The sequence below is a fragment of the Cyprinodon variegatus genome, unplaced genomic scaffold (assembly GCF_000732505.1).
Source record: "Cyprinodon variegatus isolate N-32 unplaced genomic scaffold, C_variegatus-1.0 Scaffold396, whole genome shotgun sequence".
Classification (NCBI taxonomy): Eukaryota; Metazoa; Chordata; class Actinopteri; order Cyprinodontiformes; family Cyprinodontidae; genus Cyprinodon; species Cyprinodon variegatus.
The window spans coordinates 157329-174144 of NW_015150849.1; the positions used below are offsets into that span (position 1 = coordinate 157329).

General features: G+C 38.3%; 1 protein-coding gene and 1 long non-coding RNA gene across 2 annotated transcripts in view; one reads left to right on the plus strand and one right to left on the minus strand.

The window, feature by feature from the left end:
* LOC107092843 (testis-expressed sequence 2 protein-like) overlaps positions 1-14358 on the plus strand; it is an 18445-nt gene extending 4087 nt beyond the window's left edge. The window contains exons 3-12 of the mRNA XM_015387512.1: positions 1498-1861; positions 2444-2733; positions 5372-5515; positions 5664-5763; positions 7042-7162; positions 9266-9388; positions 9644-9853; positions 10470-10590; positions 10986-11135; positions 13768-14358. Coding sequence (XP_015242998.1) covers positions 1498-1861; positions 2444-2733; positions 5372-5515; positions 5664-5763; positions 7042-7162; positions 9266-9388; positions 9644-9853; positions 10470-10590; positions 10986-11132 — 1620 coding nt within the window. The 3' untranslated portion in view covers positions 11133-11135; positions 13768-14358. The remainder of the gene's footprint in view (positions 1-1497; positions 1862-2443; positions 2734-5371; positions 5516-5663; positions 5764-7041; positions 7163-9265; positions 9389-9643; positions 9854-10469; positions 10591-10985; positions 11136-13767) is intronic.
* A 1628-nt stretch (positions 14359-15986) lies between these two features.
* LOC107092829 lies at positions 15987-16736 on the minus strand. Its single transcript, XR_001481593.1, has 3 exons — positions 16539-16736; positions 16326-16359; positions 15987-16241 (listed from the first exon to the last, which is right to left on the minus strand). It is a non-coding gene; the product is annotated as an uncharacterized LOC107092829 (long non-coding RNA).
* Positions 16737-16816: the final 80 nt, after the last annotated feature.

A 16816-nucleotide genomic window follows, 5' to 3' on the forward strand; every position in this document is an offset into this window, starting at 1 on the left:
AAGGAGGTATTGTTCACAGGTTACCATAGCATGTTTCCAAGCGATACAAGGCGTTGTCTATATAAGACTCAAACTCACTGCGGATCCAGACATTTGAATTGAGAAAGCTTCCTGGAGAGGTGGCGAAACGTCTTCAAATCTTTAAAACCAAGTCCAGTGGATATTTTTTGAATTTTTACGGAATGACTATGACCTGGATGACTGAGAACCTTCATCAGCACTATTGGCAATGATTACTTCTGCATTTGTAAACCTCTGAATGTTCCGATCAACACCAGTGGATACATAATCCAAGAGTGCAAAGAACATTGTTGGACTTAAAACCAGCCCAAGGCGGATGGACCTTCTAAGCTTCCTAAGAGAGAAGGGACATTTATAAAAGATGTCAAAGAAAATCTGCTTTGAATTTAATGTCAAACGAAATATTATAGATATTCTTTTACCAGGGAAAAACCTTTAAATGTGCACTACTTAATTAACTCTGTTAACCTGGGTTTGATTCCCAGCCCAGGAGTCTTTCTGCATGGAGTTTGCATGTTCTCCCTGTGCATGCATGGGTTCTCTCCGGGTACTCTGGTTTCCTCCCGCAGTCCAAAAACATGACTGTTAGGTTAATTAGCTTCTCTAAATTCTCCTTAGGTGTTAGTGTGTGCGTGAATGGTTGGTTGCCCTGCAATAGACTGGTCACCTGTCCAGGATGAACCCCGCCTCTTGCCCATTGACAGCTGGAGATAGGCATCAGCACCCCTCGCGACCCCAGCAGGGATAAGCAGGACGAAAAATGGGATGGATGGATGTTCAATTTAGATTTTGCATGTCTGAACGGACCTCATAAATGTGGTTTTTGTAATATTCGAGCTCTACAAGAGTATCTAGAGGGTTTAGACTGTGTGAGGCAGAGACAATTCAAAAGAAAGTTCTCTAAAAGCCAGTTGCATAAAAGGAGAAAGTAGCAGCAGGGGAAAAGCTCCTTTTGATGCTTCTAAGTTCTGTACTATCACTTACAAACAGAACACCAGGATAAATAAACATGTAAAACTGAGGCAGAGACCAACTTACTTGGAGTCATTGGATCTCTCTACGACTATGGCTGGAAAGCTTTGAAGCTTTTGTTTTTCGGATAGTGGACTGAATAGCTCTTCAAAGCATTTTTGGCATTCTGTTCCCCCTGTTCCTGGGACTCATCTGCAATTATGTTGACTTTGGTTCAGCCGGTTGTGGCGTCAAATGTCTCTCGATTTATGTTCCTTGTAATTTATGATCCGCATCTTTAGAGTATGTTTAAAACAAGCATTGCATCTGGACTCAGCCATAGACAATGAGGAACAGAAGATTATTTTGAATCGAAAATTTGGAGGTTTCCATGGTATGTCGCAAAAAAGTTAGTACTTGGTTGAGACAATTACCCATGTAATCCTGCAGAACCCTTAAACTAGGATAGATGTCAAACTAAAGCATAAAAGATAATTTTCAAATATTTCCCGCTCAACCCAACAGATCTACCTGATGCCCCAGAGTTTGGCGAGGAAGAGGGTTTGGAACAAGAAGTACCCTATTTGCATTGAGCTGGCCAAGCAGGAGGACTTCATGTCTAAGGTGGAGGGAGAGCGATCTGAAGCTGGGGAGGAGAGGACTACTGGGGTGGGTGAGATGCTTGAACGAACTGATAAAGCTGAAAGACCTGAAGGTTGCTCATCAGCGGAGGAGCAGAGAAGACCGACCGCCGGAGGAGGGGATCTGACAATCTACTTGTTCGGGAGGACCGGTAGAGAAAAGGAGGAATGGTTTCGGAGGTTTCTCCAGGCATCCCAGATGAAGTCAGAGGGAAGAGGCAGCAGTCTGTCCAGCATTTGCAAGAGTGGTGAGAAGATTTTAACTGTCACACTGCTCCAACACAATCTGTGCGGGATTCTACAAGATGTAGCTTCCTCCAAAACGCAACCAATAATGAGAATCCCCATTATTTGGAGCCTGTAATTGAACTGCAATCAGATATGTGTGTAAGCCTCAGTTTAGGCACTAGCAATCCCCTGAACTGAGCAAACAGCAGAGTGTGAATGGGTCAGCAGGATTACAAGTGCAGCGGAGTAGCATATTATAGCAGTGGTTCCCTCAGTGGGATATAAGCCGGTAAGGATAAGAAGAATCTCTAGCAGTGTGGGTGGGGGGAGTGGGGGTCGGGCATTATAGGCAGCACAGGTTGGGCTAAATGACAGTAGAGCATGATAAATATGATCTATTTCTGGTTTAATAGAAATTGATCATGCTAATTTGGTGCTGTAGTGTAATGTGAATAAGGAATACAAAAAAGATGCTAATTATCTCCAATCGTTAAGTTGTTAAATATGAATGAATGAATAAATCTAGCTCATCCAACATTTGTTTCATAATTCCTCGCTCCATGTTTTCCATTCCGTTTCACTGTTCCCACTTCCTCCTGCAGCCTTCCTGTCCACTCAGAGCCGCAGTGGCAGCATCCAGTCGGGTGGAGCCCCGGAGGCTGACAGCAGGGGCAGCAGCAGGGGAAGCCAGGAGGAGTTGTCTCAGCCTCGGCACAGAGAGACCCCTGCCTCTCTCTATGGGGGCTCAGCCGGAGGGATGAAGCAGAAGATGCTGTTGGACTATAACGTGTACATGGCCAAATACGTTAACCCTCAGGCTCCTCCTGGAAGCCCGAGTGCCGCCGACAGCCCCGCGCAGAGTCCTGAGAGCAGCCCCAAAACCACCAAAAAGGTATGAGGCTGATGGAGTCATCTGAAAATAAGAACAGCTTTAATCCCAATAAAGCCTTAATCCCATTAAAGAACTCTTATATTGAAATAAACATCTATTTCCTTACATTTAGAAGTGTAAATGTGTCTGATCTATTCTGATCAAGCTCAGTCAGCTGAAGGATGGACAGCATGGATAAAATACTCTAAACTGACTTTAAAAACATCATTTGGGGGGAAACACTGAGAAATGTGTTTAAAATGCAAGGCCCGTGCTTCAGAGGGATGTACAGTGTTTGCACATCTGATACGTCTAATGCAGCAAAGAGGCAGTGACATTCCTTTCCTGATGAAAGAATCTGATCTTAAGACTGCAGTTTATTACAGGCAACCCACTGATAGGTGCAACTTCTGTAAAGTATGATGAAAACACCCTGCAGTTTTCATCCTTCCTGCCTGAAAAAGAGTCTTCTTCACAGCAGGCAACCAAGTATTTGAAGAATCTGCAGCATTGACAAAGCTTATTACGAATAAATAAAAGATTTATAGAGATAGAGGGAGAGTATGATGACCTGGTATTGAGGAAATCTTATTATAAATTAAGTATTTAGAAATAAAACATTAGCCCCAAACATGCCTTTCATGGTGACTCAAACAGAGCATCAGCTTTTCTCTGCTTTATCTAATGAAAGGATGTTTCATCACACATTGGCACATCTTCATCAAAGATCTGACCAATGGCCACAGCTTCTTCTTCTTTATATTTTAGAGGAGATCTGTCTGTTAGGGCCGACCGTTGAACCGCACCCTAACAACTCAGTTCCCTCAGGGTACTTTCTCTTGCTGTAGTTGTGCTCAGCGCAGTGCTATGATGAAACATCATTTTCACAATTCTGCTCCACCATTGTTTCATTTAAAATCCCAATAAAATGCATTGAAGTTTGTGGTGTTATGTTTCTAAATGTGGAGAAAAAAACACCCTCATTAAAGCTTTTGGTTTCTTGTTTACTCACTTTGTTTCTTTTGGGTTAACTTTCTCCATAACAGGTCACTTTAGCGCCTTGCTCAAGCATGCTGTAAACAGACGCTGGCAGGGTAATCAGAGGTTGGCAGGGTCACCTCACTGCATGAAGGACTGCCTGTCGCTGCTTAATGCTGCATTTCATTTGTTATGCCATATTTTATATATATATATAATTTATTGAAAATCAGCAGCATTACCTTATTTGGGATGTACCTGTCCTTTCATGTGCCAACACAGAGTGCCTGAGGCAGGAGAATTGGCTGCAAAGAAGCAATGCTAAACAAAGATGCGATCAGTTTGATGAGGTAGAGTTGGGTTTGGAGAGGTAGCCAGAGAGCTGAGACAGGTATTGTCTCCAAAGAGGAGAAATGATGATGTGTGACAGCACAGGCGTAACTTTCTGAAGGACTGGTGTGGACATGTCCCCACCAATAATCAAGTGAAAATGCATTAATTCATTGTTTTCCTGTTTCGTTTTTCTGTCTCTTAAGCAGTGCTGCATACTTCAGCCGATTTCAACAATTCTGGTACCAAAACCTTCAGCTTCTTCTGGAGGGTTATGTTATGTCTTTTGGTCATTTCAATTATTATAATTTTTTTAATATTAAGCATTTTCTGGCCCTGAGAAATTAATGGAAAACTTCAAAATTTCAGCTACTTTGCCCTTTTTTGTTTCCAAGTTTAGCTTATTTCTGTATTAACTTTCTGTCCATATTTTACATGACTTCAACTTTTCAACACTTTAATCAAGTTTCTTATGTAGCACTAAGCTGCTCATTCAATACCACATTCCTCAACATTTTAACCAAACCTTTATTTCTTCAACCAGATAAGATTCAAGTTTTCCTTGCAATTTTATTTTCTGATTCTGCTGATTTAATACATTTTAGCCTATATTTTCAAAACTGGCTTAATTCTGCAATTTTTCTGGACAAGCATTAAGCTTTTCTGTTTGCTGCTAATTCATAACATGCCCGACATGTTTCTGCTGTCGGCTTCAGCTTGCTTCTGCTTTTTTTTCCAACAAAGAAATCAAGCATTTATCTTTTCTTCTATTTCATGTCATTTCAGTGGTTTCTGCCATTTTGAGCTTACGGTCTAGTGTACAGCATTTTCACAGCTGTTTCGCAGGAGCAGCTATTTTTCTAGTTTCAATAGACTTTGGCTCTCAGCAATATGTGGGACAAATTTCTAAATTTGATTTTGCTGCTTTTGAAGGAGGATAATCACATATGTAGCTGAAAGGAAAAACATCCAATCAATCAATTGAAATTTTTTCTGGATGAACTGATGAATGAAACTGAAATTGTGTGCATACTAGGGAGGCATGATATATTGCTGTTGGCATTATTCATCCTTTTTTTTAATATAAATTAATGTCTAACTACCCATAAATATAAATATCAGTGTATTTTTGTTCTATTGTGTTCTCAACAATATAAAAGCATTCAATAAATGCATGTTTGAGCTCAATTTAGGAAAATAAAAACCCTATTGAAAGCGTTTGTGTCGCATAACTGTAGGTCGATCAGCTTCCACCCTTAGATTGTCCCCACCAACTTTTATCGCAAAGTTACACCCTTGGCTGAGAGATTTAAAAAAACAAGACAAAAGCTGATGTGTGCATGTCCTTCAGCTACCCAAGAGTACGGAGGAGGCTGCAGAGCCCGAAGCCTGGGTCAATGCCTTTCTGGGAAGGATATTCTGGGACTTCTTGCGAGAGAAGTACTGGGCCGACGTCGTCTCCAAAAAGATCCAAATGAAGCTCAGCAAAATCCGGGTGAGCAGTGCTACGCAAATAAGTTGAACAAGCTGAAGCAATTCATATGATAAACACAACAATCTGTTTGTATTCATTAATAAGCCGTCAACTGTGTTAATGTGTGTTTTTCATCTCTTGATCTCCTAAACTGATGCCTGTGCCTCAGCTGCCATATGTGATGAATGAACTGACTCTAACAGAGCTGGATATGGGGTTCTCAGTTCCTAAGATCCTCCGTGCCTCCAAACCCTCAGTGGACCACCAAGGTACGCCAGAGAATAGAACAGATGTGGAGCTTTGTTAAAGTATTCCTGCCCTTGAACATTGCTTTACTTGTAGCCTCCTCACAATCACAAGATCTGTTATATTTGATAAATGTGACAGACACTAAGCAGTGCACAACTATTAAGGGAAATAATGTATCCTTGTAAAACATTCTCACTTAGAAACTTAAATTGTTTTTTTTATTTGCTAAGTTAATTTTCCTCATAGGCGTTAAGTATTTTGAAGCCTCTAACAGTTCTTCACTTCCAATAATCCCCAATATTTACTAGTTATCCTGTCAACAGATCTTCTGACCTAATATTTTCAGCTTAACAGACTTACCATGCTTCTATGACTGATGCTCTCTTTGTTCTGTTAGTGTAGGTGGACAGAAATGACTAAATAGCTTTGCACTTCTGTTATAATCCTTTCATTTTCAGTTGATAGATTGAGCAGAGCTCTGTGAGATGTTCAAAGCCTGGGATGTAGTGTTAGAACCTAACTGGGAATCAATGATCTAGAGGATAAAGTTCAAATAAAACATGGAAATTTGCAGTTGAATGGTGACAAAATTAGGGAAAATTGGAGTAATCCCAAAACCTAAGCAAATGGAGGTAAATACTGTGTGTTGTGTTTTTCTAATCTTTAGGATTGTCCTTTTTTTTCACTCCTCATCCCAGTAGATTAAGACATCCTGCTCCTCTGCAGTCCTGTCTGTTTGTTTGCTGAGCAATTTAAAACCACAGTAATTAAACTCCACATCCTGGATCCCCCTGTTCCCTTACTGAAACACTGACTCCTCCTCCCACTCTTAACCACAGTTTTAGAGTTTTAACTATCATCACACAAAGATTTGTCCCAAAGTTTAAAAAATTAAAGTTCTGTTGATCTCAGTTAAAGAGATGCAACATAAGTTGTCGATTTGCTTTCGCTTTGGCTTCATTTCTGTTCTATCAACAAAGCTGATTGCAGGAAGGATCTAAGGAAAATGCTATTTAACCCTGCGTGTAAAACCTTCCCTTTTTTGGGTCATTTTTTTGTCTTTTTTGGATTTATTTTTTCCAAAAGGAGAAAAAGAGAAGATGAACTAAAGCAAATTAATTGAGCAAGCAGCAGGGGTATTAAAACGAGCATCGTTATCCCTCCACTTAATGATAGGTGTGAGGCCACAATGCCATGGAGCTGGCCTTTTTTTACTGTTTCTAACTTGCTATCATGAAGTTTTCTGCATCTGACAAAGCCTTGATAGTTTTCTGTATCTTCCCTCATTCTCTGTCCAGGTCTCTGGTTTGATCTAGACATTTCCTACGCAGGCTCCTTTCTCATGACCCTAGAAACCAAATTAAACCTGGCTCGCCTTGGAAAAGAAGGCGAAGGGCTCGGGGAGCATGGAAAAGAATGGTGAGGATTTTACTTATGTTTAGTTCATTTGATCCTTATTTTTGACCTTCTGGTTCTCAAACCCATCTGGCTTGGAATTTGAACACATTTTGACACAAACATCAGTGTGTTTTACTGGTATTCTATGTGATGGAATAAGATCAAAATTGGAAAACCAAACAAAATATGTAACATGATTTATTATATCTTTTAATATAAAGCAAATCTGAACAATATAGTGTTTACTCTAAACACCCTAAATAATTTTTCACAGCTAAATGTCTTTAGAACTCTGCAAGTTAGTAAGGTAATGCATGAGATCTGCAGCTCATGTTCAGTAACTTGTACAGGACACCCTTTAGTCCACAAATATGCCCTTTATGGAAGATTTAAAGCAAGGAGGCTATAGATTGAACAAAACCATAAGAAGTCCAATTTGATCTTATAAAACAGCCGCATAGAGACGGTAAAAACCTTGGATGGAGATTCAGCTTCCAGCTGGGCAACAACCCTATTGATGCAGGCACATTCAGGTGTTGGAATGGACCAATCAAAGTATCGACCCACTTTCAGGCAGGACCCTATGGCAGGGGGTCTGCACCCTTTCAGATCCAAAGAGCCATAAAATTGCAAGCTTAGCTGAATAAAATTCATTTCAAGTCAAAAATATTACATATTACCATTAAACCTTTGTTATAGGAAATCTTATGCCATTTTAATAATTTGCTGATAAAAGTTTCATAAAGAGGAAGCCTTAATTTTTGGATTTTCTTTAATAAGATACTTTTTTTTAATATAAAATGTAAACATGTTGTTTCTAAGATAATGACAAGAAATAAAGATCTAAAAGTATATTCCCTATATGATCCCATTCTGTGGTGAAAATTGAATTCAAATGTTCTTTAATAAACCTGCTAAAGCTTTTAAGAATGGTATTTGTTAAAGGTACAGTGGAGGATGTTATTTTTCCAGGTGGATCATCAAAATGATTGGTCCTCCTAATTGTTAATCATTCTTGTGATATGTTTACGTAAGGCCGTCCTACGTGCTCACCGTCATTTTCACGTACCGGTGGTGAGTCTGACAAAGTGGAAAAATTCCAAATCTTCTTTTATAAATTACGCTTGTATGAGCGATGCAAACAGCAACATTTTTAAATAGAGCATGCACGAGGAGAAATGGGCTCGTACATGCTCTAAAACACGTTTAATAGACGTTCCCTCTCGGGAGCAGGTAAAGGTTTGTGCATGTGAATTTTTTTCAAATGAGGGAGAGGGTGGGTCTTTTGAAAAATGTACAAAAATCCTCCATTATACCTACAATAAACTATAATAAAAACCATGAATTGTCCCTTTATCGTATAGCTACTATTAAGAGCCAGTTGTGGCTCCATAATAAGAACCCTGCTCTATGGTAGCAGTTGAAAACTTCTATTTAGCTGGCTGAGATACTATGCAAACCAGCCTACAAGTCAAATCCCTATTAGTTCAAGGCTGGTAAAGTCATACCTCTATAATGGTTGTGCAGAATATTGCCTCAGAGGGCTGAATGGAGACAGACGCCAAACCTTTTAAATCCATATGTTCTTGTTCTTCAACTTTACAATTTTCCATTAATTTGAGCTGAAATATGTGAGTGTGGAGTGGGAAAACAGGTAAAGCAAAGTAATGATGTTTTCTTTAGAGTTTTCATGTTTTAGTTTCACTGTCACATAAATCATTTAAACTGTTTGAACTGGGTTCTAGCTCCATAGATCTTCACCTAGGGACATATTAGCTGCTGTGTATTTTATTTTACCAGTCCTACCCTTTTTGTGTTGACTCTTCCTCCTCCTCCTCCTCTCTGTACACTAATCCCCTCTTTGGACGCCTACACTGATGGATTTGTCCAATGAATGGTGAGTTTGGGAATGGATGCCTACAACTGCCTGTTAATGAATGAATAAATTATTTTGCTTTTTTTTTGTTCTTCTTTGCACTTTGGTTTTTATTTTGGATCAGTGGAGGTTTACCTCCTTGGATTTATTTAGTTGCAGTTCATTGAACAGAATTGGGTCATGTCCATACCCGTGATATCATGGCCTGACCTTCAAACAGTCACTGTATGTTTGTGTTTCTGCGACAGGCCAAGGCCACGGACCTACTGTCTGGCCGACAGTGACGAGGAGTCATCCAGTGCTGGCTCATCAGATGAGGAGGATCCCCCTGAACTGCTCAGTGACAAACCGAATCTGCCTGCATCAGAGGGGTGAGTGACGTGCACACAAACCGAACTGGAACCGCTCAGATGAACGTCGACGTTTTAAAAACCCTCCAGGTTCATCCACCTACTCGGCCTCCCGGGTTTGAAGGCTTACTGCTGATTTAATGTATCACCTACTCCCCTCCCCATCACCACCGTGGGTGCTGAGTAGCAAGAGATGCTGTTATGAATAAATGATGAACCTGACTCACTCCTTTTCTCCCCCTCCTTCTCCTCTATCTCCATCCTCTGCTCTTGTAGCTATGTAGGAGGCTACAGGCCCAGCAAGATCATGCGCTTTGTTGACAAGATTGCCAAGTCCAAGTACTTCCAGAAGGCGACCGAGACGGAGTTCATCAAGAAGAAGATGGAGGAGGTGTCTAACACACCCATCCTGCTCACCGTGGAGGTGCAGGAGTGCAGGGGGACGCTGGCTGTCAACATCCCTCCTCCCCCTACGGACAGGATATGGTATGTTCAGGAGCACAGGAAAAAACTGGGTTTATTTTGAGCATTAAATAGACAGGAGGGCTGGCATAAGAACGTAACACTGCGCCCTCTGCTGGACACCTGTAGGAATGCAGACATATATTTACAAAAAAACTTGGAACATTCAAAAATGTTTCTAAGAAATTGAGCTAAAAAAAAAACATTCTTTATGTGTGCTCCTTATGCTCTTTCTTTCATAAATTGTACTTCTATAAATATGTAGCAAAAACTAAATAAAGAAAAAAAACTGCATTTATATGAACTTTTTTGATTACTAAACATAGGCCTTTTATTTCAATTCATTGAGGAATAAATTTATTTTTATTTCACACAATTTTCTGTTGATTTAGCTGATAAATTCTAAATGAGTTCTATAGTTTTAATGTGAAACAGGTCAATGCATTTAAATAATTTTAGCGACCACTGAGACTCATTTGGCTTCTAAAACTCAAACAGGAGAGACCTTGATAGGGAACTCAGATTTGTTTACTCTGCAGGGAAAACTACAGCTTTGTTAGCACCTACCTGTTCAGCCTACATGCTAAACAGGTTGTTAACGGCCACTGGCAAATAAAAAATATATCCTTTCGATGTTCAGGTACGGTTTTCGAAGTCCTCCACACCTGGAGCTGAAAGCACGACCCAAACTGGGCGAGAGGGAGGTCACTCTGGTTCACGTAACGGAGTGGATCGAGAAGAAGTTGGATCAGGAGTTCCAGGTAATCGAAACTCATGAGCCTGAGAGGCTAGATGTTGAGTTCAAACTGACGTGCGTGTCTGACTCTACCAGTAAGCAGAGGATTACTGATATTCCTCGGACACGAATGCAAACTGCTAAGGGTCCCCCTGATGTCTACATTTATCTCTGCCTGACTGCTTCAGGGCTGTTGTTATAAACCATCCCCCTTCAATCAGGGCTCTAGTAAAGTACAGCACCGTTCTCAGCTGCAGATCAGGGTATTTACCATGTCTGTTTGTTAACAAAAGCATATTTTTAGTGAACGTGTTTTAGAAGCAACAAAAAAGTGTTGGAAGCTGAAAGATTTTCTTGTTCTCTTTGATAATTTTTGTGTGTAAATATATTTTAAAACAAATTATCTTTCTTTTTCTGCAGAAAATATTTGTAATGCCAAACATGGATGACATATGGTTACCTATAATGCATTCTGCCATGGATTTGCGCTCCAATGCCAACTTGACTGTGACAACCGATGCCTTGAAAGATCCAGAGCCGGAGGAGTCTGAGGTCTCCGATACGTGAGAGGTGCTCTTCTAAAAGCATCAGTCAGTGACTAAAGATTCAGCCGCAGCCATGCTCTACGGTCATTTTCTCTCTCTTTCAGTGTCATTGTTTTGATAGACTGTTAGCAGTCAAAACAATGCCCCCCAAAAAAGATGGAAAACACAAGCAATTTGGTCAGCTCTCTCTTACTTTTTAAATCAATTAAAGCAAGAGGATGAAAGACAAATGTGACTCATCTGATTTCACTATTTATTTTAGTTATCTGGCATTTGATATTGGTTCAGTCTGATCAAACACAGTTCATGGGTTGAGATGGACTACAGCATCCTCTGCTGATTCTTGCACCTAAACGAAGCAAAAAGCCTTAAGATAAATGTATTGCTTAGTGCAGTTCTATGATCTTACAGTAAAAACATTCAGAAAATGCAAAAGTTAATTTGAGTTAATTTTTTTAGAGGAGTTAAAACAATCTTGCAGAATCATTGGTGCCTTTTTTTATGATTTATTTATTATTTATTTAAGCCAATTAATGTTCAGACAGCGATTACATAGAGGCGTATGGTTATTGCTTTATATGAAAATATGACTCAAAACAGGTCCGTGTATTATAAGTTTTTTCAAGATGAGAAAAAACAGGAAAATATACCATTCTTAAAATAGATGATTAGTCGATATCTACAATCAGAGCTAAATCTAAGAACAGCAGGAACTGTAACAGGGAAGGACGGATGAGGATCTTTATTTTCTTTTCAGCGCACATATGGAGAAAGATTGTAAGGGAAGTAAAAAAAACTAGAAAACTGATTAAAAGCTGCAAGAAATAGAGGCATCTTAAAGTGGTCAAACATTTGTTCCAGAAAAGTCATACGTGGTGACAAAGTGATGGCTTGTAGTATTGACAGAGAAACAATAAATAGTTGTTGTCCTCTTCTTTTTTGTGATTTAGCATTACTGCAATAAAAGATTAAATAATTTGATGTTTTTCATCAGTCCCAGTAATAGTTGAGGGCGCTGTAACTCAGCAAAAAGCCATTCTGATTCCTGCGTCAGCTAGAGGAACCATAATACCTGTGATGTGTAGCTGTGCCTAACATGATAGCTGGACAGTGTTGACTATTTTTGTAAAGTTGATCATGAGTGTCTCATTGTTGCTGTTATGAGGATTACCTAAAGCTGAGGTCACTGTTGAAAGAAGACTGTAAAAAAAAGAAAAGATAAATCCCAATAGGTAATTAGTTTGCTTTAAGCCTATCACCTATCAAATATACGATGCATATTAAAAGTGTACAGAAGATTAAAAAGGATTTTGTGATGTGAAATATATCTAATATTTTATGCAACCTTTATCATGTAAAACTCAAATGTGGAGCAATCACATCTCCTGAAAGGTGAAATAAAAAAAAAGGGCAACAGCCTGGTTTTAAGAGTGTAACCCTTAAAAGTTTACTTTTAATAATTTCAGTATTTTGTCTAAATCTCAAAAATTGGAAATTTGTCTTAAATTTTCTGCATAGTAGCCTACTGGTTTAGTCTTTTATTTGGACTATAGTGTAGGAGCAAATTAAAGCATTTTCTTCTAAGGAAAATAAAATCTGAATAATTGTAAAAATACTCAGTGTAAAGTATGGTTCTGGCAGCATTATGCTATGGGATTGCCTTTACTGTGGATGAAATTGCCTTTGTCGTGAGGATGGATGAAACCATGTACAGTTTCACACATCAGGAGGTTTTGACCCCAGACTCCAAATCTCTTAAAAGCTTGAGATTAGGCAGGATTAAATTTTTCATCATCACAGTGAGTCAAAATAAAAGGCTACACCCAAAACAAAAGAATAATCACACCATATGAAATTAAAGTTTTGAAGAAGCTTCAGTCTAATTCTAACATGACTTCTGTGGAATTGTTTGAAGATAGTTGTGGACTTGACATGCCCTTTTGCAAGGAGAGTAAATATTACCAACTGAGGATTTCTGTGTTGAAACACTCCCACAGCTGCTGAGCGCTATAATTTTATCGAAAGCTTTGTTTATGTAGTATTAGTTTGGGGATGTGCAAATTTATGCAACCAGTTTATTGAGCTTTTTATATTCATCCCTTTTTCCCCCCTTGGAGATATTCATTTGCGTTTCAGTAGAGTTGCTCATGAAATAGGTACACTAAAGGTGGATTTATTAAAGGTGGAAAAAATGTTAATTTATCATGTTTTTATCTGTTTATCCTGTATTTATATATCACAAAAAGATGAAACCCTCACCTTTTATCAGCCAATCAAATCGCTGCCTGCCCCATATATGATAAGTAATGAGCAGTTTCTATTGTAGAAACCAGGTCCATTAGAAATCCATCATGCTGTCATACAGCATGTTTTTTTTTTTTTTTTTACTGATTACGGTTGAAACGGGATTAGTTGTATGAAATGAAGGGATCTGTGAAACAAAGTGGCTCAGTTTCTCTCAGCACCCTGAATGTATAAATAAGACCTCCTCTACTCTCACAAGAGAGCATCATTCACTAAACACATGTTTCTGAGCAACATGTTTAAAAACTACGCCCAGCCCCAGAGTTGATTAAAAGTAATAATTTTCTATATGTATTGCCAAAGGGAAGATGATAACATGAAGCAAATCTGTTGTCTGCTTTCTGCTCATGCAGCATCAGCAGCTGAATTAAGAGGAATCCCAGAGAGACTCTGACTGTGCAGCAGGACACTGAAAAACCTCAAATGCAGCAACATAGAGATCTGGAATTTAAAGGTGTAATGAATCTAGTTTTTATTTAAATTAAAAAACATTCTGGATATTAGCCATATTATTTAATGTTGTCTGCAGTCATTCAGCTAAAGAAGATAATTATTTATGTGTTGTTCTGTTGTGTTAAAGAGCAGCGCCGTCAATGGAAGCTTTTCCTGTCTGCTTCAGAGGTGAATTAATGTGTTTTTTTATGTTCATACAGGTGTACGTTGGCTTGCATATGAGGCAGAAAGTGCCTTTGAGATAATCAAAACATTCCTTCATAATGAGCCACCACGTTTTTTGTTCTCGCATCGGTTATTGAACTGTTCTTGTGCCATCGATGACATCAAGACATGCCTGTAGTTTTCAGCCTTCCTTTGCTGTTTATTTGCAGTGATGAAGATATCAGGCTATTCTGTTTGCTGATAATGCCAAAATGTTTTGTTCATTGTGGATCAATAAAAAACAATTTACTTGGAAATAAAACAGTGTTCAGCTTCTTGGAAAAAAATAATATTGAGAAATTGCACCCATGTTTAGGTAGAAAGATGTGTCACGTGATTCAAGTGAAAACAAGTAGGGGATTGAAATGATGTGTACATTTTTAAATTAATTATCTTATTAAGTTCTGCATAGCATTTGATGTTTGGTTAGGTCAAAGTATTTCAGCCGGAAACGTTTCAGAACAGCTGAGCAACTTTTAGTAAAATATCAGCGGATATATTGTGATGTTTTGAATTTTTAACTAAAATTAGTTATATTATAGTTTTGAGGCCAAAATCTGTTTGTATATTATATTGTCAATTGAATAGAAAAAAAATAATTCTGTAAAGAATTGCTAACATTTAATTTTTATTTTTTTTATTTTTACCATAAGTGGATATAGAATAAAACAAATACTCTCAACGTGTCATTTTAACTTGGGGATTTTAATCATTTGAACCAAATTAAGTCTTGATTGCACGTTTGGATACAATTATAAAATATTGGTAATTTTACCTCGTTAATGGTTTTCAAATACTCTTTTCGTAGCCATCGCTAAACCTGTGGCTGGAAGATTCCCTCCAATATGCAATATTATAAGGCACTGTTTTTGCACACAATTCAAGGTCATTTCAGGTGCTAGATATAAGCCCTTTTAATCCATTTCAGTCTATTTTATATGCGTTTTTGGCTTAATTTCTTTCTGAAGGTAATCCCAATCATGTGTGATTATCACCCTTCAGATGAAAGGAAACTGAAGAAGCTATTCAAGAACCTGGGAATCAAAAAGGCTCAAACTGATCAGCTTGAAACTACTAGAACGTCAACAGTACTGTCCAGTGAGAAACTAGATTGACATCAGTGCAGCAGAAAAACTTGATTCATGAAGCATATAGCTGTTAATATGAATAATTTGATCAGAGCACGTGACCATTTAGAGGGTAAAAGTGAAACATTCATACCCCAAATCCAAGTATGTTGGTGGCAGCATCATCCTGTGGGCCTGTTTTACTGTCAGTAAGGTTTGTGCATTAGTCAAATTTGAATAACAGAATTTCTCAAAAATCTAAGTTTAAACACAGTGACTGTTTAATTTCCCAAGTGTAAATGACAACTGGCTGTAATATGGACAGGACAGACCAACAGGCTCATGGAATGATCTTCACAAGGCTGTTTAATATCTGGCTCTAGGACAGAAAACCAAGTATGCAACATTTCCAGAGCAGTATTCCAATATCGAAGAGTACGGAAGTCTGCTAGTACAACTGACTATGTGGAATACACAAAATCAACAAATTAAAACTTAGCAAACTTTTAGAAGCTATTGGAGTTATTGGCTGCAACACGATACTGTCAAATAATTTATAAAAGCACAAAAGTAAATACTAAGCCTGATATTAAATGAAACTGCCATAGCCTGAAAAACCACCACACAACCATTTGTAGGCTTATAACCTGGTCTTGTTTCAAGAAGACCCACAAAAAAAGGCTCAGATGAAGTTATTCAACTTAAAATTAGTAAAGTTTGAATATCTAATTGGAATTTACCATCAAATGGGATTGAAAAGATTTTTAGGCCTTCAAAAAATAAAAATGTATCATGACATTTACTTAAAAATGATAAAAACCAATCTAAACTATTTTGTCAGTACACACTACAGCCATTTGTGTCATGCTTTAAAAGAGCATCTTGGTAGAAAAATGCCAAGAAACTCCAGTTATGACAGGACTTTATTTAATCTAGCACTCATTTTGACCTGCGGAAATGGCAAAGAAACAGACCATTCCAGATCATTTAGTGCAAAGGTTGAAAAGAAAAACAATCAGACCAAGGTATGGATATAAATGTTTATTATATAGATACAATATTTAAATTCACAACCAGTCGCCTTCCTTTTGATAAGCCATCACCTGCAACAAGAAAAATGAAAAGTTAAAATACAGATTAAGAAAAAATAATCAGACTTATAAAATGCACATGCATGCATTACTCACCATGTTATCTCTGAAATTCACGTGGGTCCAGATCCTGCAAGAATAAGGCCAACTTTTAGTGTTGTGTTGAGAAGTGAATAAAGGCTTCTATTATCAGCCCAATATCAGAAATTTAAGTTGACTTCATTAATATTTCAGAAGTCTAACACGCGTAAAATCTCATCACGCAAGATCAAAACGAGATATATAGTTTTAAAGGCAAAAAAATCTTACCAAGGCCTACCCACGCTGCTGCCACGTGAGCCGCTTGTCCATCTTCAAAGTGCGCACATTTTATTTATTTAACCTTGCGATAAGGTTATGTCATTTCTTTGCTATCAGATACGGATACAAACTGTCTATATGATACATTTAACCTAGTTTTCTTTTATATACTTAGCGCTTTAGTTGAGAGCGCGTGCTCTCCCTGGATAAAATGTCTCCGGATGAAAATGGTGCTTTTATTTATACCACATCCGGTTTGCGGAGGCGTGTTCTGATTGGCTGAGAGC